Here is a 22,279-nt window from a genome sequence, read left to right on the forward strand (position 1 = left end):
AGTCTATTGAAAGCATCAGCTTTTCATTATTTAGTAAATAATGACTCTTTTATATATTAAAACATCTAATTATTATCACTGTCGAGATTAAATCTTCTTCCCAGAACTCCAACTCTCACTGCTCGGCTTGTGTACTTTTCAAAGCGCTTCTTCTAAACAGGAAACTTGAGCCACCTGTTAGTGACTCATCTACAAACAGAAGATGGGTGAAGATGCTCGCCACACCCATAAGATTTGAATGACACGCATCTTTTCCAGTCCTTGTGTGCATGTGTCCACAGTCCCACACTCTGCGATGACAGGCATGCTGGAGAAACCTATGTAAGGCAAGAAGACACTGTCATTGTCGTGCGGTTTGTTTGCGGAGTTGAGCCGCACAGTTTGTATTAGAGAGCCAATAATGATCCAAGTGGAGCACTAAATGCTTGTGTTGTACAGAATCCAGCTCTTAAACGTGCTTAATTTGCATCGTTTTAGCAAATCTCTAATATTTACAGCAATATTTTTTTTTAAATATAATATCGATTTGCAGAGGATGAAGTGTGGCCGATTTTCCCGCAAGCCTGTCAACAAACCACAGGACGCTCGTAATTCCGCCTCAAACACTCACAGAGCTGATACGAAGAGCCGCAGAAGCTTTAATTTGTTATCTCTTCCCTTGTTTCCGAGGAAGACGCAGGGAGGGGAGATGAAGAGAAGAGGGCTGGAGTCACCAGAGGGAGGGAGGTGGGGGGGCAGAAAAGGCGGAACAAACCGGTGAGCTCGGATACAAGCTGTAGCTTCTCGCCCGCACTGCAGATTAACTCTTACCGCGCCGGGAAGACGCAGCTGGACTCGGTGAGTTATTTATTTATTTATTTTTATTATTATTATTATTATTTCTCTCGTCCTCGCTGCACCGCAAATTTTAGCAGTTCGCTTCACAGCAGCAAAAAGCAGACAGTACGTGCGGACAGTACGGACAGGTGGAGAGAGACAGATTCAGGTGCAGAACATCGCAGAGAGCCTCCTCTCGTCTCGTGTGCACTCTGAGCTTCACACGCAAGATACACTTTCGCTTCCTGGCATGCACACCGAATCGATGTACGCTTGACGTTGAGCAGCTTGTCTCCGGTTTTCCGGGAGCTGTCCGCCGCTCAGGTGCTGAAGCGGCTCGTCATCCACAGGCGGCTGTAATTGACTGCAATGCAATGTCTCAGCAGAGGTGAAGCCCTGGACTGATGGACCCCTTTCGGAGACAGCAGTTAGGATCCCAGCCCGATGCGCTGACTAGGACATGGTGATCTTTTCGTGAAATTCTCCCGTTTTTGTGCACTTTTATGCTACCAATTAAAAGTGTGGAAACTGCCACAGCACTGATTTAGTGATCTTGAACTGATCTTTAAGCAGTCTAATCAGAAGCGGTTCTTTAATGTTAGAGAATATTCCGCCCTGGAAGTTCTTCCTTGTCCCTTCCTCATCCAATTAATAATGAATGAAGGAATGGGTGGATAAGAGCTCCCCTCCCTGAGCTGTTGTCCTGAAGTCTAACTCTGCCTCTTCACAGACAGCTGCACTGGTCAGAGCCAAGCGGGATGTTGTAGTAGTCAAAGATGTGGGATTCCCTGTGTAAACACCGGTAGCATGGCCCAACTGAGGGGCAAAAATCTGTCAGGCTGGAGCAGCGCCAGTGGTAGACAGACGGCTTCTAAAATGTGACCCTGCTCCTTTAAATCTAAATTATGTAAACTTTGCCTCTCTTCTGATCATCCTTTAAAGTTCTCATATGTGAGGGTGAAATTGGAAGGTTGCTATCCCAAAAGGGACATCTTGTTCTCTATTTGAGGATCAGTAATTACCCCATGTCAGCATGAACACTGAATAGCGGTCCCTAATAATGCTTCTAAGGATTCTTTTGCTCATGATCCCTCTAGTCATGTTCTCTTTTAAAGCTGTCTGGAGTACACTAATTACTCTTTGGACTACTGAAGGTTCAACTCAAAATTTCTCTTTGTATGATGTTAAGTATTACGTTCTAGTCTTGATATACAAGGGATATGCTTTTGAAGGATTTATTAGGATTTAACAAGAGTGAGAGGAGGAGAGATGGAAATATGTTTTTTTTGTTAGTAAAAGTGGAACAGAGGGCATGAGAGGATAAGATTAGTTGATGGTAAATGAGTGATTCATTCACACTCCCCACAGAGGACCTTCCCATAACCTTCCTGTTCAACAAGCCTGCTGCAGGCGGTCATACCCCTGCAAAATTATGGTGCTGGATAAGCATAAATTCAAAGTTTTATGAATGCACATGAAAGCTAGAGAACATTGGATAGCACTAGGAATCTGGGATCACTTAAACGTTTTTGTTCTTTCCCACAGAGCTCCTCGTGTAGGGGTAGAAAAAAATTTTGCCATCGTATTTAAGAAAAAAAATTAACACATTTGTGTGAGTCAGTTTCAAGTTTCTTGAAACTCATTCTTGCTAAAATAGGACAACAATGTACAAATGCAGTGCCTTGAAAAACTGCACTTTTTTTCACATTTTGAGTTTGTATTATTCCGAAAAGCAACTAAGGAGGTCGTAACTCTGAAGGAAAGCTGAAGAGATGCACGGCTCAGGTGGGAGAATCTGTTAGCAAGACAAACATTAGTTATGACTCTTTAAATGTGCTCTTTATGAAAAGTAACAAAACTAAATTCAGTCCTGATTGCAGTGTGCTCTGGTCAGATTAGGCTGAAAGTTAACTTTTTAAAAATGAATGTCTTTTTTTTAAAAAAATGGAAAACTCACTCTATGTCATCCTAATTCATGCCATCGCCATTATGAGACACATGGATGCTAGCAACATTAAGCAGTGGGGATTCTTTTCTTCAGTACAGACAGGAAAGCTGCAAGCTCAGAGTTGATGTGAATATTGATGTAGCTAAGTGCAGGTCAATCCTTGAGGAGAACCTTCTAGAGAGCAAAAAACTGAGGCAAGGCTCACCTTCCAGCAGGGCAATGGCCTTTAACATAAATCCAAGGCAAAAATATAGAAGTTTAGCATAAAAAACATTATTGTATGTGACCAAAATCAATAAATAAACCTAAATTGAAATGAGGGTCTTAAAAATGTATGTTCTCAAACAGCCTCAATTTAATTTTAGTAGGGTAACAATTTCAGTCTGAAAACAAACACTGAACCTATAGGCCTTTAAATAAAATATTGCTAAGTATTGTGTTCTTCTGCGTTACCACTATGCCCTTCTTTGTGTTCATAAAATCCCAATGAAATAGTTGGATATTTGTGGTGAAATATAAGACCATTCAAGGACCAGACGTACTTTTACAAAGTACGAAAAGTACTTTTACAAATACGAAAGATAACATTTTCCCACAAGATTAGCCATGAATCAAAGAGAAGCATTAAAGGTACAGTTACTGTATATGTACTCTAAAGTTGTAATAGCTACTATTTTGCAGCTCCTAACTTCTGATTTGTTTTCCAGGATTGGACTGGGAAAGCTTCTTCTTTCCAAGGCTCACATAACCACTCTTCAGCCTACAATTACTCTCCCTGTGGAGCACAAGAGCTCCTCCTAAACTCAGGTCATTCCTCAAGCTGCCACATACAGAGCTTGTGGACTGCAGCCAGACTCTGTGGAGACGGGACAAAACAAAGGGATGCACGAGGGACACATTGACTGAGAGTTGTGCTTCTGACCCTTATGTCTCCTCTTTTGTAAAAGTTGAGCAAACATTACGAATCACCACTTTCTCACATATGTTGACCACGGCTTACAGCGGCCACACATTTTTGTGTGTATGTTTGCTTCGCAGCATCTTGGCAAGTACCTAACCACAAGAGGGAGCGTCCGGTCTCGCCTCGTTCGCATAGGGGAGCTGTAGAGCGCAGCCTTCTGTTTCCGCATGCAGAACATCCTCGATCAAAACTTAGACATGGCCACAGCGTTGCTCGCGGGTGAGAAGCTGAAGGAACTCATCCTGCCGGGCTCCTCTCAGGATGAGAAGGGTGGGGCACTGGCTGGCCTCATGGTGCAGCTCAAACTGGAGCTGCCCTTTGATCGGGTCGTTACTATAGGGACAGTCATCATTCCCATCCTGCTGGTCACCCTTGTCTTCACAAGAAACTTTGCAGGTGGGTGGTTCAGCCACTGCAGGGTCGCTTGGCGCTAAAGCAACAACAGAGATTAACATACTTGCAGAACATTCATAGGTAGTTTTCAGCAACAAACATCAATACGTTTTGATTGGATTTTATGTGACAGATCAAAGCTAGTGCATAGAAGATGGAGAAAACATATATATTTTTCAAAATAATAATAAAAAAAATCTGAAAGTGTGGCCATTATATGTTATAGTCCCCTTCACAATGACACCCCACAATAAAATCCAGCACAACCAGTTGCCTTAAGAAACCAACTCTTCATAATCCATCTGTATGTAACTTAATCATAGTATAAATATAGCAGTTCTGTGAGGGTCTCTGGGTTTTGTGGGAGAACATATTGAACAAATATTGAACAAACATTATGAAACTTTGCATTTACAGACTTTTCTGGTATGTCACCACCAGCCTTTAACATTGCAACTAAATGTTTTGTCCATTTCTCTTTTGGGGAAGAGTTTAGGCTCAATCAGCCTGAATAAAAAGCCCCTTAGCTCTGGATATATAGTTAAAGTTGTTGCTTTAGGCAAATATCTAGCACATTTTCAAGCTTCTTGAAGCCTGTAAGACGTTTTCTTACAGTATTGCCTTCTGTTGATCTCCTACTATCTTTCACCTCTCCTCTGAGTAGCTAATCTGGTTTATTTGTCCTTCTCCACCTTTGCCTCAGTGTTTAATCTCCTCATTTTTCATTGTTTATTTTTACCTCAATTATTCCACCAATTGGATGTTTTACCAACACTCAAACATGACACTGCATGATTCTTCCCACACCATCTTCTACCAGAGGGATGTTGTTTTCAGGGGAATGTGCAGTATTAACTTTTCCACAACACATGGCATTTTGGGTATAAAGAAAAGCAGTCTGCTTTCATCAGACCACCTTTACCCTCATTTTCTTTTCCTCCACATTGCTTTTAGCAAACTACAGTTATGACTGCATGGTCTTCTTTCAACAGATGCTTTCTTCTCTGTTCAACTCCCCCATAGTAACCAAAGGCCTCTTGGTTGCCTCGCTGATTAATGACTTCCCTTCCCAGCCTGTCATTTTAGATGAACCGTCATTTCTTGGTAGGCTTGCAGTTGTGCCATGTTTTTCCATTTTTTGAAACCTCGGATCGGAAGGTACAGCATCAAATGTTCAAACGTGATATTGTTTTTTTAACCCATAACCCTGTTCTGAACTACTCTACAGCTTTTTGACTGACCTATCTACTGTGTTCCTTGGATTTATGGATTCTGTTTGTTCATGAAGAAGGAACACAGGGCAGCTATAATTATACTTAAATTACATACAGGAATACTCTACTTACTAATAGAGTAAATATCATCAAATATTATTTACTAACAATATTTAGCAAATAAGACTGCTGGAGACAGGCACCAGAACCCCTTGCGACCACACTAGGGATAAGCGTGTAAGAAATTGGACGGATGGATTTAGCAAATAATTATCCTATTTACTAATTGGGTAATCAGCTCTGGATTTAATATACAGATATCAAAGTAAGGGATCTGAATACAATATTTTCTTACCAATTATGCACTATTTTGTGTTGATTTTAGACATAAGATCCTCCTTAAATACATTAAACGTTATTGTAACATGAGAGGTCGGGGAAGACGTAAAAAAAGTTCCAGAGGGTTTAATACTTTTCAGGAGATTGCCATTTTGTTTTTGTGATAAAAGAAAAAACTATAGTTTATAGTTGCGGAATTGCAAAAATATGGGAAAGAGAGTGAGGAAGGAGTTTTGCTGAAATGCAGATTGAACCCTATTGCTGATGGAAATGCTTGTTGCTGAGTCAGGTTTTCAGCTACAGTGTTTAACCAGCTGGGATTTTAACTGGAGCAGCGAAACAATGTGAGAGTTCAAACAGTAAAACATTTCTTAAACAATTCAGCACAAAGACTGGTGGTATGCCTGGTACAATTCTATGATACAATTATATATTATAATATAATAGAATAAATGATGGTGTATAAAATTACTTTTTATCAATTTTCAGAAAATGATTATATTTTACTTGTTAAAAAATCTATTGAAGTATCGATAATGTTTAATGTCACTAAGGAGTTCCAAAGTCAAACAGAAACTGAGTGAAACTTTAAGTTGCACCATACGGTAAATGCAGCAGAGAGATAAGGTTTGATAGGAATCACACTCTTAGTTCCTCTATTTGAAATTGACAGAATGTTCTTATGTCAGAAAGAAGAATGACTTTGGTGAAAGATACAATAAGCAAATGAATGACACAAAATATTTCAACAAGATGAAGGAAGGAATTCAGTATTTTTATTTTTTTTTTTAAATTACGCATAGCTGAAAAGGATATATATATAACACGTTGTATTTTGATATGACACTAATTTTAATGCACATTGATATTGTAGCTACTCTTTCTCAGTTCATTTAAATAAAATAATTTAGCAATATTAAACAAATATTTGACCCACGTTTTTTTCTGTGCTCTTTTCAGAGGAGTCTATATACTGTTACACACCACACAACTTCACCCGAGACCAGGCACTTTATGCCAGAGGCTACTGCTGGACAGAGCTTCGTGATGCTATTCCTAATGTGCAGCCTCATCTTTGGCCCTCGTTATTTGAACATAAGTTCCTGCCCTACGCCCTGCTGGCCTTTGCGGGGATTATGTACATTCCTGCTTTGGGTTGGGAGTTCCTTGCCTCTACTCGACTCACCTCAGAGCTCAATTTTCTGCTTCAAGAGATTGATAACTGCTACCATCGAGCCGCTGAGGGCAGAGCCCCAAAGATCGAGAAGCAGATTCAGTCCAAAGGACCTGGCATAACTGAGCGGGAAAGGAGGGAGATTATAGAAAATGCAGAGAAGGAAAAGAGCCCTGAGCAAAATCTTTTTGAAAAATATTTGGAGAGACGAGGCCAAAGTAACTTTCTAGCTAAGATTTACCTGGCTCGCCATCTGGCTATCATGTGCCTCAGCTCTATCCCCATTTCCTACCTGAGTGCATACTATGCCCGCCAAAGGCAGAATGAGTTCACCTGTGCACTAGGCGAGCCTCCAGATACCAGCAGCTACCCAGAGTTGAAGCTTAGAGTCAACTGCAAGCTCCCCGCTGTGCAGCTGCAGCGCATCATGGCAGTGGTGGACTTAGCGCTGCTGTGTACCATGAACTTCATCATCCTACTTAATTTGCTGCATCTGTTTGTGGTGCGTAAGTCTAACTTTGTGTTCGACAAGCTGAATAAAGTCGGAATCAAAACAAAGCGACGGTGGCAGAAGTCTCCGTTCTGTGACATCAACATTCTGGCTATGTTCTGCAATGAGAACAGGGATCACATTAAGTCACTGAACAGACTGGATTTCATCACCAACGAGAGTGATCTGATGTACGACAATGTTGTCAGGCAGCTGTTGGCTGCACTTGCACAGTCCAACCACGATGCTACACCCACTGTGAGAGAGTCTGGGATACAGACCATTGATCCCAACATGGATCCTTCGGATCTCGGGGTGGGAGACATGGCCATGGAGCCACTCGTCATCAAACGGCCCCGGAAAAAGATTAAATGGATACCGAGCTCAAACCCTCTTCCTCAGTCGTTCAAAGTAAGTCAACATCTTTCACAAACACTGTTTTTCCTTACATTTGAGCATTCATTACATTTTCACCACAGAATCATTCCAGCAGAACTGTAATGCAACTATCTTGAAAACCACTGATGCAGAATTAAAAGTGTAATAACTACATTGCAAAGGAGTACAGATCAAAGTGTTACCAGCTGAGAATACTTTGAATACCCTCACATATAGAACTCCATCTGAGGGGCTAAAATGCTGCTGTTTTTAGTTCTTGAAATGTAAATGTTTAACCCTCCATAAAAATAACAGAATACTACAATGTTTGTCATGAAGGAACCACTCACGCTGACCCGCTTGGAAAATAACACCAAGCCTGAAAAGCCCAAACCACTGAGACGCAAAACCGTGGCAGACAGCCTCATAGCACCACTGCTGGACAGTAAAGGCACACAATATCCTTCAGCTAAAGGTATACTGAAATATCTGTGTGCATGACATGGTAAGTGTAGACCTATAGCTCTCAGCATCCTCAGTAAAGGTAAGTAAAAAGTACATACATTTACTGAGGTAAAGTAAAGGTACATTAGTACCCTTAGGTTATTATTTTCCTGCTGTAGTATAATATCCCACAGAAGGAAGAAAATATTTCAAGTTTTAGTTCTACTTCAAATTTTTAAGTTAGTTATTTTAGCAATTTTTAATCCATGACTTTCTATTTTCATTGAGCATAAATATTATGTTACACAGAGACCTTATTCTCTTTAACAAATGGAAAAAACAGAAGAACATGATATCCATGTAAGACTGTTGACTTTCATATGTCAGCTGCTAAATAAGTTGCTTTGTGCTTAAAACCTAAAACCACTTAATATGTACTGATTAAAATGACTGAATTCTTTAAAATGTTGCAGGTGTTTACATGTTTAAACAGACTAAGTTCATGCTACTACTATTCATTTGTTCATAAGTTTGTTTACATGTGTTTCCATCTATTAGATACAAATACATTTGAGCTCAGGTCTCTTTAAGAAAAAACAGGAAAAAAAAAAAACTAAACGAGAATTTGGTTTTCTCATTTAGAAAACTAAATGAGAATAATGGTGCTGAAACAAAAATATTTTTCTAACGCTCCACTGTACACCTAGCTTTCAAACAATCACATTAGGTTTCTTTTTAAGTCAGAGAGCTTGTTTTCTCATTTACAGACATCAGTGGGATGGAGAAAAAGCACGCACGAAACTTCTCCCTGGACGTCCATCCATACATGCTGACAAATCGCAAGCCCAAGGTGGAGGCCTCAGTCGTTGAACCGCTGCCACCAGAGCACAATCTGGACACAGTTTACCTTGAAGGCACTCACACTATTGTTCATGTGTCTTGTGCAATGACAGGTGGGCTTTACTATAGTTTCAAATTCATTCTTAATACAGAACCTTTTCTTATAACTCTTTGAATCTGCTACTCAATGTATGTCGCATGTCTTTTCAGAAACCAAGGTTAGCTCCCCAGTATCGACCACTTCTGCCTTTTCCACAGCAACTCTGCCCTCCACTACATACGTGAATGGCGTGAGCCCAAACCCTCCCTCTAGTGAGGATGCGCTTAGTCCCAAGTCCTCCCCTGCACAAATATTGCTTCTGCCCCCAACGGAGAACCCTGAGCCACCACTGCTGACCAAAGCCCCCACACACCAGCTCCTGAGCATTCATCACACTCTTTTTGAAGAAGAAGAGGACTCAGAAAACCGAAGAGGCAGGCTGGAAGAAAGACCTGGGGAGCTAATTGCTGCTGGAGAATGTTGAAAAATGTATCTGATTTCTAAGCATATGATCATGATCGCTACAATCTCCTTTTCCAAAAATTGTCCTTCTCCTCCTTCTGTGATTGGTGGATTGTGTCGACTGACAGGATGAAATTCAACAGCACAAACAAAGTGTGGTTGTAGGAAAAAGAGGGAAAAATGATGATAACATATGTGTTTTTGTCATAGGAAATGATGTCACCTTCATGCCTCAGGATGACTGTGTTCAGCTGATCACCCACCAATGAAACCAGCAGTGGTATATTATTCAACAGGGTGCTAAAGAGCAGGGTAAAACAGCGATGCTAAAAAAAGGTACAAGGTGAAAGAAAAATTAATAAGCTTTTTAATATAAAAATGAGAGACACCTTACAAATCCATATTACCTAGAAAGACTGCATTACAGCTTAAAAAAACAGTATGTAGTTAAAACATATTAACACTTTGTCCCTTTATCCCTCTAGCCAAGTAGAAATGTAGCTCATGCAATACAGCTGTTGAGATCTGCACACTTAATATGCAAATGATCACAATATATATGTGGCAATAATATATGCGCTTTGAGCATTACACTTTACAAAAAGTGTTGGTATATGTTGGGTGTTTCAAATCTAAAATAGTTCCATGGCTTATCATTTTCATTTCAACATTGATTGCCATTGATACTTCACTGTATGTGCACATCCTTTATAACAGCAGGACGACTTATTATATGATTGTGAGACTGTAAATGGTAACGATAGAGGTATAGTGCCTTGCAAAAGTATTCATACCCTTTAAACTTTTTTTGCTAATTTTATTTGCTTCATTCCAATATTTGTGGTAGAATAGAATGCAGAATGCAACGAAATGCACATAAGTAGAAGGAAATGGATACCTGATATCAATATTTTTCTAATCTAACATAAAAAGTGTTTCGTGAATTGGTATTCAGACTCTGAAGTCAATACTTTATAGGACCACCTTTCGCTGCAGTCACTTTATTAGCTATTACTTTGACCATCAAGAGATTTTAAATTTTTGCCCATTATTCTTTGCAAAATAGCTCAAATTGAGTGGAATTGGACAGACCATTAATTTCCATGACTTGTCACCATTTCTTAAATGAAGTTACTGTCGGTCAGGACTTTGATCATCACCAATGTAACTTAGGAATATGATTTGATTTGAAGCAATATGCTAAAACTGTAGCTGTATGTTTCTTGTTGATTTCCTGCTGTAAGGTTAACTTCTGTCCCAGTCTAAAATCTTTTCAGCCTTTGACAGGTCGTCTACTCGTATTAACTTTTATTGAGCAAAATTCATGTTCCCATCAACCAGATTTGTGCATGATTTATAGTTGACCTACTGACAGATTTTCCCACCCGAGCAGTAAATGTCTGCAGCTCTTTCAGCGCAACTATGTGCCTTTTCGCCTCTTGACTGATTAATGTCTGCCCAATTAATGCTTACTCGTCCTGTCAGATTTTCAAATGCACCATACTTTTTTTCATTCTCAGATTATGGATTAAAAAGTGCCTGGTTGTAAGTTTGTAAAGTATATTATTTAACCTAACCCTTCTTTTTATTCACCACCACATTCCTGTCCCCTCTTGTGTCTGGTGCATTTCTTGGTTTAAAAAGGCAACACTTTGATTTTTAGGGATAGAAAAAAAAGAAACATGTAGACTTATTCATTTAATTTGAAAATTATACATGACTTTGTGTTGGTCAATCACATAAAATCCCAATAAACCCACTGAAGTTTGTGATTCTAACTAGATAAAATTGTAAAAAAAAAAAAAAAAAATGAATACTTTAGTGAGGCACTATGTGTTGTTAATAAACTGAGGGGAAGAGCTGGTGGCCTATGAAAAACAGGAATCAGCTCAGTTTGATAAATGAAGCTGAACTTGTTGAGGTGGTGTGATGTAATGTGAACAAAATGATCCGCAACATGTTCAACTGTTCCTTTTTGAACTGTTTATTGCAAAAATGAGTAAGCTTGTATGCTGTCTGATGCTCTGACACAATCCAAAATTCTTTCTGTAAATTAAATCACAAGTAGTTAGAATATATATTTATAATACTTGTAGAAAAATAGCAAGCATACCTTTTTCCACAAAAAAAATAAAATAAAAATGTGTCACACGTGCTAGTCACAAACGTTCTTGCACATCTGATAACAGGAACTTCAATAAAGGAAGTGTAATACTTATTAACACATCAGCATGACATTGTTGCAGAAGATATCACTACTGGTGTAAAGGGCCTCCACTATTCATCTATACATGCAAAACTCACTCATTCTCTTGGGGCATTGAAGAGACACACTGTGGCTTACAACTTTCCACTTCAGCTCAACATTATACTCCTAAGGCTGCCTCATGATAGTACTCAAGCACACTAAATGCATCCACAAGCACTTTACGACTAGAAGCACTAGTGAGTTGTTAATGACTCTGCTTAAAACTCATGTTCTGTGTTGATTTTCACATTAGCCTACAGCTGACAAAGAGAAACCTCTGACTGTGTGAAAAGCTACTGCACACGCAGAGTCCAGAATTTGACTGTACCTTGTGAAATGTCTTACTGAAAACACGAATAAAACATTTTCTTTCTAAAAAACTTGATGTGGTTGCATGTGCCTACATGTACCAGAATGCACCGCGGCTGTCAGTCTTAACCAACCGAGTGTTGCTCTGTTACACTAGCAAAGAGCAGTGGGACAGACGCGCTGGCTTTGTAAGTAACATTTTGTTCTGCAACATTTTTGGTGGGTTCGTGAAGTCCTATATGACACAGCAACTGGTTATATTGGAAATTTATTTTGCTTTAAAATACATACAGTACCAATTTTTGGTTGAATTGGCTAGCTTATGTTAGCCCGAGTTAGCCTTATTCGCAGGAAGCTAGCAAAACCGTGAAGTTTTTTGTAAGGAAAGTGTTTACACTTGGTACAGCAAAATGTATTTATAAAAAAAAAATATTCGAAAACTCATTTTTGATAGGTTATTTTCTCATAGATTTCTCTTCGTTTTCATAGCGATGACATCTTTGGGAGATCTCGCTGTACATTTGATTTATTCTTTTAGCGACGGTCGCCACTTTTCACAGCAACATTTTCTGCGTTGTAACTGTTAGCCACCTTTAGCCAAGCCGGTAGTTGTTGTGTTACGTACGCATAAGGCAACGTCAGCAGTCGGTGCGTGTCCAACTGTCAGTGAACGCCTCACTGTTCACAGTCTCACTCCTCTTATTCTCTATGTCGCACGCAGTTTTCGTTTTCTCCAAACATGGACGAAGACAACAAATCAGAGGTGAGAAGAAAAAAAAAAAAAAACAAGCTTGTGTGAAGATAGATTGAGTGACACTGTTAAGTTTCACGCTGATGTACCTTTAGTTAAAATTTAGTTGCAAAATGTTCTCTAGTCTCTATTGATCCGCTAGACTTAGTTATCTCTTAATCTCGAGCAGAGCTGAACAAGCCATCATCAGACGTGATGATGCCTTGCTGTTTGGTTGTCTCGCAGGATGGGTCAGTTGGTCCGACAGAGAATGCTTCAGGAGACAAGCCACCTTGTATAGCACCAGGAATGGGTATGCTTTTGGTTTTTATATCATTGTCAAATTGAAACAAAAAAAAAAAAATGTGTTCACAATTGCACTGTTTGACAACTGGCAAGTGATCTCGATTGTGTGCTGAGTTAACACTTTGTTAGGCAACATTTTAATTCAAAAAGTTTTGAAGTCGCCTGTATCCGTTTCTCAGTTTATTGCAACAAATACTTTTGGTCTGTTACATAATGTTTTTAAAAAAAAAAAAATTAAACAAAAACAATGTAATCTTGAGCAATATTGTTGGGTTTCAGATTAGTACGTGTCATATTCCAACCGTTCTAATAGAGAGAAAGATCGACGTTATTTTCGTGTTTCGAAGGTAGTTGGTCACATGGGAGTTAAATTAAAAAAGTTTTAAAAAATTACTGAAAATAGAGGCGAAAAGTGGATCAACAAGCTACAGCTAGAAGCGGGAGGTGCGGTAACTAACAATGTCAGCGTTTGCAGCGCACGCTTTCTAACAGGTAACGATCGCATCGTTTAAATAGTATTTCCAGATGGACAACCATTCACATGTTAAGATATATTATTTTTATGCTCCAGCTTCGTAGCTTGTTGTTAGCGATAGCATTGTTACCGTAGTAGACTAATTACTTAAAATAGCACAACTCACTACTCACCCGGCAGAAACAAGTCGACAGTTATTTAATGTTTCTTTTTATCCTAAATGCTTTACCCAACCTGAAACTAAATAACTGTATTATCCAGGCTTTTGAAAACTTTCTTCTGATATGAACGGTGCAGCACCAAATAGTTATGTGGATGGCCTTGACGCTGGATAAATCCTGAAAATTATAAGAGAAGTCTTTTTTTTACCGAGTCTGCAACCCAGCAATAGGTACATCTAAAATTATGACTATCATAAAAAGTTTTATATTTTTGTCACTCATTTCAAAAACTGAAACCTGTGTGTTATATAGATTCATTACACATAGAGTGAAATATTCCATGCCTCTATTTATAATTTTCATGATTATAGATAATGAAAATTCAAAACTTTGTGTCTGGGAAAAGTAGAGTATTGCAGTCAATGAATCAAAGAGATATATTTTAGACAAAATTGCCAGGCTTTGGAAAAGTATGTTCATTCAGTACTTTATTAGGTCTCCAATTGCACAAATTATTGCATCAGTGTGGTGTGGCATGCTCAGCCTGTGATTTTATTGAGGTGCAGGGCAGCTAGCTTATCAATTAAGGACAGCAGCTAGGATACAGAATTATGCTAAAGAAACTGGTTGTTCAATGATCTTTTGTGGTTTACTGTACTTGTGGAAGATGCCAATCACTGGACATCTCTCCAGTCAGCAGTCTTCCCCTTGATTGTGTCCTACCGATGGAGCATGAGAGACTTTTTAGAGGGTTCTGAAACCTTTGCAGGTGTTTTGAGGGTGTGACATTATTTGTTTTCAATATTTATTTTGTTCACAATACTCAAAAGACTTGAAATGCTTCACTCTGTGGGTAATAAATCCACGAGTTTCACTTTCTGTAATAAGTGTTCAATTTTGTCCACAATTTCCAATTTTTGTGGAGCTGCATCTCTGTGTGTAGTGATTAAGAAAAGGTTTTCTGCATACATGTTCCTTAAAACATTTATGCAGCCACTGTCATGAAATCTTACTCTCTGGTGACTATGTATAATTATTTCCAAACAGAACTTCATCTTACCTAGGGAATGTCTAAAGTAAAGGTGTTGGTAGGAGTGGTTTTGATAGATTTAAACATGACAGTTTTACTATTTTAATACTGGCTTCATTAACCACCTCTGCTGTCCAGCGGATGGTGAAACGTTGGAGATGCTGTGGCAGTTCCGAGCCCAGCTCCGCCAGGACTCCCCTGAGCTCCCAGAGACGGTGACCCGTCTCACTGCTCCTGACGGGAGCATCCTGTACTTGGTGGGCACTGCCCATTTCAGCGAGGACAGCAAAAATGATGTGACGACGGTAAGCTGAACAGGCAAAGATGAGGAATGTAGAATTGGCAGAATGTAGAGTTGCTCTCATCTTCTTAAAAATGTGGTACTCCGTGAAATGGCAGTAAAATAATGTGCGTAATTAACAGAGGCTAAGTGATAATGACTTTCCCTCTTGGTGTCAGTGATAATTGGGTTGGTGAGCTCATTTAGTCAAGTATCATCTGGTCTTCATTCCTTGTCCCTGAAACTTTCTTCATTCATTTTACTTATTGGGAGTTATCCACTTGTCTTTCTCACATTTTGATGTTATTGTGCACCCAATATCTTATCCATCCCATTCAACTCCGTTTCTGCCCCTCGTCCAGACAATCCGCGCTGTGCAGCCAGACGTGGTGGTGGTGGAGCTTTGCCAGTACAGGGTGTCAATGTTACGTATGGATGAGAACACGCTGCTGAGGGAAGCCAAAGACATCAACCTGGAGAAGGTTCAGCAAGCCATCAAGCAGGTTAGGCTTTCAGACAGATCTGATAAAATCTGATTTGGAAAAGTGGTGGTGATATAAATATAAACTTGTACAGCAAGTTTGTAGTAGTATCAGAACACAAGAAAAATGGTGGTGCTATGATATTTCACAGTAAAAAGGGTTGCTGCATTGAGCTATTATTAATGGAGAATTAAATATCACAGATGAAGTAAGCAAATGTAGATTTTATGCGGTAAATAAAAAGCAGTGAATAATTGTGTAGTGAATGGAAAACAATACATGTCTCTAAGACATGTTTACGAATAAACATCCAATATGTCTGATATGCATAATGTGTGCATCTGCCCTGATCCAATACATTGCACAACCACCTTTCACCAGTTACACCTGCAGATCTTCTGAGGTATATTTTTGCCAGCTTTGTGCATCTATAACCATTTTTCATTGTAAAATAGATAATGTTCCATCAGATTAGATGGAGTGGGCTTATAATAATCACTTTTCAAGTCTTGGCCTCCATAATGAGTTGGATTTAGGATTGTACTTTGGAACACTAACACACAAATATGCTGTTTAGGTGTATGGAGTTTGTTTAAAATGGTTTCTGTCACAAGAATTTGCCACCTCTACCTGGAGCTACATTCACACCAATCAGATTTTTTATTAAAATTTTTCATGTCAATCTGAATGGTCTAATTCTGATCTTTTCATCTTCCAAAGAAAAAATATCCTATTTGTGCAACTTCCATATGTGGAACTAAATCGGGTACATTTAGTTTTATAGTTTTCAAAACGTCTGCAGCCAGAACGGTCACGTCGCATTTTATCTGGTTTTTACGTTATTGATATGAGGCACATGTCATAATTCTGCACCAGAAGAAGCCAGATGAGGTAAACTGGACGTAAACACTGGGGGGGAAATTATTATTATAAAAGAAGTCTGTCAGTGAAGCGCATCACATCCCACCGCTCCTGGTTCAGATTACACATCCAAACATAAGTTGCAGTCAAATGCTTCACACGCTATTAGATGTGTGTGTTTTTTGTGTGTGTTTTTACTAGCTTCCATTGTGGCAATACTGTGGGCTCCCATCACTCAATAACTCTAAAATTCATAGATGGCAGCATCTGATGTTACTTCAGATATTAAACGGCACGCTGCTGTGGGACAACACAGAAGTCTCATTGGGGTCACATTGAATTAGTAGAATGAACGACCACGCAAAAGAAACAAACAAAATTGAACTGAGCATCAAGACCTGCTGTGTGAATATAACTTGTATGTAGTGTTTTAAATTGATGAATTATGATTCCTGATGTTATGCTCCTGTGACAAAATAATAGTATCTGTCTGATTATCCTTCCAATTAAATATTACATTATTTAAAAGAAATTTAAAACTTTTAACGTGAGCAATAAAATGTAAAAATAAATACTAAGACAAAAAGGAAGTTAATAGAGACATTTTAAGACTGGAGTTATATCTTCATGTTTCTTTGTGCTGGTTAAAAGATGAGCTACAATGTTTTGAATTATTTGCACAAGCTGCAGAGATGATTGACCTAGCCCAACATATAAACAACAGCAGACAAGAAGTAATAAAACCATGGACAACCTTCTCAAGGTCCTTTTTAAAAGGGAGATATGGCTTCACTTCAGCAATGAGTCATTGTTTGGGGGTGGAAAAAAGCTTGAGTTAATGACTGTACTTATCTGTTTGCCCAATTTGAGATTACTGTCTGGAATAACACCTGGATTCCCAAAAGTATTTAGGCAACCGAGAACCTCAGCTGCGCAAGAGAGTTGGGATATGATTTGTCAAACCACAACTTTTGGCTGCACTTCAGTTCAACAACCAGTTTTTGTGTTTATGTGTTTTGTATTGCAGTTGAAATGTTTATTCTTTGTCTCTCTCAGAATGGGCTTATGTCCGGCCTGATGCAGATTCTCCTGCTCAAAGTTTCTGCTCACATCACGGAGCAACTGGGAATGGCACCTGGAGGAGAATTTCGAGAGGCTTATATTGAGGTAAGTCACTCAGAAACTTGTGTTGCGCAAATGAGTGTCGTGCCAAATCTATGCCACACACAATTTTGTCATTTCTGACTTGGAGGTGTGTCATCTAGAACTGCAGTTCCTCCTCCATGTCTCACAAAGAGCAGTTACCTTAAACAGGCTTTATCATAGGCCTGTTGGAAATATAGGACTAGTTGTTTTAATTATGTACTCTCGATGTATTTTGGTAATCTGAAAGTATTTCTTTCCTCACAGGCGGGACGAGTTCCATTCTGTAAATTTCACCTTGGGGACAGGCCAATCCCAGTGACCTTAAAGAGGACCATAGCTGCTCTCAGTTTATGGCAGAAGGCCCGTCTGGCCTGGGGTCTTTGCTTTTTGTCAGATCCAATCAGGTACAAACTCCCCTAATGAACCGTTCTTTTTTTTTTTTTTTTTTTATCTACGATGAAATTGGATGCTGTGTTGAAAACCGCATTAAATTGCAGCTTAAGAAGTGAACAAAAAATCCTCCATCTTTACCTCGATGTTGATGTCTCACTAGTCATGCTGATGGCATGGTGGCTTGATTTTTATTGAATGGATCTAGTGGGCAAAAGCAAAACATTGAGGGAACATTAAATTATGACACCTGCTGAATTTGGTGCAAATCACAGGATCGGTTATTAATTAGAAAGATTGCAGTGAACATTTAAGAATCTTTGATATCTGTTTGTGTTTAGATCAGAACTTCCAGTAAATCTGCTAGTGTTTTTAAAAAGCCCATGTATGGTGTATTTGATTGAAAGTGCATTATTCAAAGCGCCAATGTAAACTGATCTTGTTTCTATTGTTAAGCTTCTGATAGATAGGTTAGTAGCCTCTCCTGGGAACCTAAAATTAAGTAATATTTAAAAGCATGTCTTTAATAATTCGGCTGAGACATGCTTTGGTCTCCCAATTAAAATGTTTTGAGACAAAACAAGTTTGTGCAAAACATAAAAAAATAAAAGTTTGTCTCAAAGAATCAAACTGTAAATCCTTTTAATGAACATTTACAGGGTTTGTTTGTTGTTTTTTTGGTTCAAGTCATTTTCACAAAGTTTATCCACTGTAGAATACCCCCTGAAACATTACATTTGCACTTAAAACACTTGTTTTTTTTTTACTTCATTATCTCTAGCTAAGCGTTATATATTGTGTGCGATGTTTCAGTAAAGAAGACGTAGAGAAGTGTAAACAGAAGGACCTGCTGGAGCAAACCATGTCTGAGATGATCGGCGAGTTTCCTGCTCTCCACCAAACCATTGTGGCTGAAAGGGATATCTACCTCACACACAAACTCCGCCAGGCAACACACTGTGTGGAGTCGCCATCCAATGGCCAGAGTGTGTATTGCATTTTTTCCTTTATTTGCCATTACAGAGATATCTGTCAGTGAACTAATCATATCATGTAATTGTATAAACTGAATATATGTTTATACAATATAAACATATATTGAAAAGAGGAGTGAGTTTAGACTCACTCCTCTTTTCATAAGAGCTCCTGCTCAGTCAGATTGGACAACACCACTTTTGCGGATTTTCAAAGTTCTCACTTCGGTTAATATCTTTGTTATACATATTAATAATGTGAGATTTTAAAGGGGCAGGATTATGTAAAATAGACAGGAGCTTTATAAAGAGTCACAAATTTTAAGTCATTAAATTGCCGAGTCAAATTTCCTTTAAGTCACGTTTGTTATTTGCAGCATTTTGAGAACGACTAAAGGTAATATAATTACTTGATTGTGCTATAAAATGGCACTATGTTTCTTTAAGTGATTTAAATAACTAAATGTGACACTTCTTTTCCAATAGAAGTGCCTGCTGTGGTTGTTGGAGTTGTAGGAATGGGTCATGTCCCTGGCATTGAACGCAACTGGGATATGGAGCTCAACGTTCAAGAAATCATGACGTAGGTTTTCTACCCGGTAATTGAATACTAAAAAAAGTCGTCGCAGGACGAAACAAATATTTTTGTTTCTGCTTTTTCTCTCTCCTTCAGTGTTGCACCACCCTCACAACTCAGCTGGATGCTACGCACAGTTGTGAAAGGCGTCTTGATGGGAATGCTGGGTTATGCCTGTTATCGAGTCGGAGGAGGTTTAGGTCGTACCCTGCTGACATTACCAGCTGTCCAGTCTTTGATTGAGACTCTTCGGCTCCAGCCACCTAACCCCGCTGGACCTCTCTAAGCTGTCTTTCACACAAGATTTGATTTTTAAAAAAAGATGCATTTATCACCGATGGCCTTAAAAGCAGGAGGTGAGGCTGGACGAATGGGTGCACCAGCTCACACCTGGGAACTGATGAGGACCTCTCTGGGGTCAAGAACCTTTCACCTCCTATTGATGTCCCTATAGGCACAGTGGGACCGTACTGCCAAAGAAACCACAACTGTACTCTAATCCTGCATTTCTTGCAATTATACTTTGCATAAATGTGCTCCTATTAGAGTAACATATCCCTGTTGTTCCTGAAATTTATTTACACACGGCTTTATTTTGCTAATCACCCTAGGAATCAAATTGAATAATTTTCCTGGACATAATAGGATGCTTTTTTTTTTTTTTGAAAGAAGCCATTTTCTGAGTACCGGGCAGATTCTTGGTAATTGGTCCAGCACTTTAAAAGAGGATGTAACTTATAGTGGTATTTAAATATAAACAGATTAGAATAATTTCACTGTGTGTCTGAGCTATAGAAAGTCGATCATGATTTTTGACAAAATAATTTCATGGTGCTCATTCCTCACATTCAGGATTAGCAGAAGAAACTCTGGTGATTGCTCTTTGCTATGAACTTTACAGCCAAGTGCCTCATGTTTTAGCTGGAAGGGCTACTATGAAATCCAATTTTTGTTATCTTCATCTAATGAATGATTAGTGCAATTATCAACAGTTTGAACATCTTACTATTTTGTAATGAGAGGACATGACGTTTATGATGACGTTGAAATTTTACCAAAACTGCAACATTTTCATGGAACAGTGATGCTCATGAGGCCTCACGGTGCCTCACAAAACAGTGGGGTGAGAACATTTTATGTTTTATTTTACCCTTTATTATGATGGACCCAGCCATCATGTGTTAAGTGTACCATATTTTTAATCAACTGACAGTCAGTGCATTGGCTGTCCTAAAATATGCATTCATATTTATTGTGAAATTGTGGAACTAGATAGAAGTGAAAGTTGATTTGTTTCCCTCAGAGTAAAGTGTGACCATAATGGTTTGTGCATTTATAAATCTGTTTTATTTGGACTGCTGAACAAAATCTGTAATCTGGAAATTTAGCCTTACTTTATCACTGCTGCCTTTGACCCTCTGATTGCCTCTTCTGCTAAAGCCTATCACCAACACATGTGTATCCATATTATGTTCTGTTATTGCATGTATAACAAAAAAGACAACCCTGGATCAAAAAGGAGGGTGTCAAAGTATAGTACAGTAAGTTCTGTCAACATAAATGCATGATTTTAAATCTATTGTAGGTATCCAGATAATTTAAGTGACTTAAGTATTTTTGCTTTTAATTGTAAATCAAAATAAGGGACGTGAAATGAGTTACTGAACATAATTTATTATAACATATAAATGGGTCCAATGAATTGATTAAGAGTGTAATGTACATTTATTTTTTTAAAAACATAATTAAAACCAGTGCCAGCTATTTACCGTCTGAGCTTATTCAGATAACCAGTCTTCCGATTGATTAAAACGTTTTGAAGAAATGCGTTAAAAAACTGAAGTTGTTGCAGGCCAGATATGTTGTTTTCAGATTTGTATCCGAGTACATTCAACAAAAATATATAATTTGCTGTATGCCTGAGAACTCGAGAAGAGAGTATGAATGGCTGTATTGGTCGTATTAACTGATTAGCCTGCACCCTTGACTTGTTTTGTCACTGTAAACGTACCAAACACTGACTCTTCTATAATAGTAAAAGTAAACTATTTTTGCTTTAGTGCCTGTCTTGTTCTGGGATTGGTATGTGTCTTTAGATTATAGGATAATGTCAATCTTTAACATAATACTGAACTAAACTTCTCTTACAATTTGGTCATTTTAGACCTGTGGCTCAAACTTTTCCCATCGTCTGTTTGTCATGTGTTTTCATCCACTAGTTCTCCTTAGAGCTGCGTTCTCTTCTTGGTCCTCAGACCCCCCAGCCCTACATGTTTTAGATATGTCTTGTCTGTGTTTCATCCATCCATTGGTGATTTCTAACAACCTTTTCCCCTATTGCGGTCGAGAGGGTTGCTGGTGCCCATCTCCAGCTAACGTTCTGGGCGAGAGGCGGGGTTCACCCTGGACAGGTCGCCAGTCTGTCGCAGGTCTGTGTTTCAGCGCATCTAATTTAAATGATTGCATGACCTCCTCTGCATGCTGCAGTGCTACTGAAGCCTGTTATTTAGTTATTTACGTGTTATAAAGACACCTAAAACATGCAGGGCACGGATTTTGAGGACCAGGGTTGGGAACCAATATATCCTATGGACTAGTTTTTCTACAGTGGCTGTGGATGATTTAAAATAGTTTATACATGTACAAAAGGGGATTTCTGTGTTTCTCAAGTTTTTTTTTGTTTGTTTTTTTTCGTTTTTGCAATCTATTCTCATGTATCTATCTGGAACAATTAAAATGTGCTTCAGTGCACTGAATTAACCGAAAGTAAAACGTTTTTCATTATTTATTTATGTATTTATTATTTATTTA

The 22,279-nt window shown here is 38.7% G+C and overlaps 2 protein-coding genes across 5 annotated transcripts; both read left to right on the forward strand.

Annotated features, from left to right (window-relative positions):
• Positions 1-110: 110 nt before the first annotated feature.
• panx2 (pannexin 2) lies at positions 111-12,119 on the forward strand. Of its 2 annotated transcripts, none has more exons than XM_028004036.1 (6): positions 111-837; positions 3,472-4,121; positions 6,632-7,746; positions 8,053-8,188; positions 8,925-9,110; positions 9,208-12,119. In XM_028004036.1, exons 2-6 carry the CDS (start codon positions 3,893-3,895, stop codon positions 9,519-9,521), a joined length of 1,980 nt encoding a protein of 659 aa, XP_027859837.1. In that variant the 5' UTR covers positions 111-837; positions 3,472-3,892; the 3' UTR covers positions 9,522-12,119. The 2 variants fall into 2 exon arrangements, with proteins under 2 accessions (XP_027859837.1, XP_027859846.1); XM_028004045.1 differs by lacking the exon at positions 111-837 and adding an exon at positions 892-1,279.
• A 17-nt stretch (positions 12,120-12,136) lies between these two features.
• Positions 12,137-21,527, forward strand: trabd (TraB domain containing). 3 transcript variants are annotated; one of them, XM_028004055.1, is made up of 10 exons: positions 12,137-12,275; positions 12,778-12,819; positions 12,977-13,099; positions 14,897-15,063; positions 15,401-15,541; positions 17,438-17,548; positions 17,792-17,931; positions 18,731-18,903; positions 19,378-19,474; positions 19,565-21,527. In XM_028004055.1, exons 1-10 carry the CDS (start codon positions 12,152-12,154, stop codon positions 19,752-19,754), a joined length of 1,308 nt encoding a protein of 435 aa, XP_027859856.1. In that variant the 5' UTR covers positions 12,137-12,151; the 3' UTR covers positions 19,755-21,527. The 3 variants fall into 3 exon arrangements, with proteins under 3 accessions (XP_027859856.1, XP_027859864.1, XP_027859870.1); XM_028004063.1 differs by having other exon boundaries at positions 12,137-12,244; positions 13,033-13,099; XM_028004069.1 differs by having other exon boundaries at positions 12,258-12,275; positions 13,033-13,099.
• Positions 21,528-22,279: the final 752 nt, after the last annotated feature.

This window comes from Xiphophorus couchianus, chromosome 2 (assembly GCF_001444195.1).
Source record: "Xiphophorus couchianus chromosome 2, X_couchianus-1.0, whole genome shotgun sequence".
Lineage (NCBI taxonomy): Eukaryota > Metazoa > Chordata > Actinopteri > Cyprinodontiformes > Poeciliidae > Xiphophorus > Xiphophorus couchianus.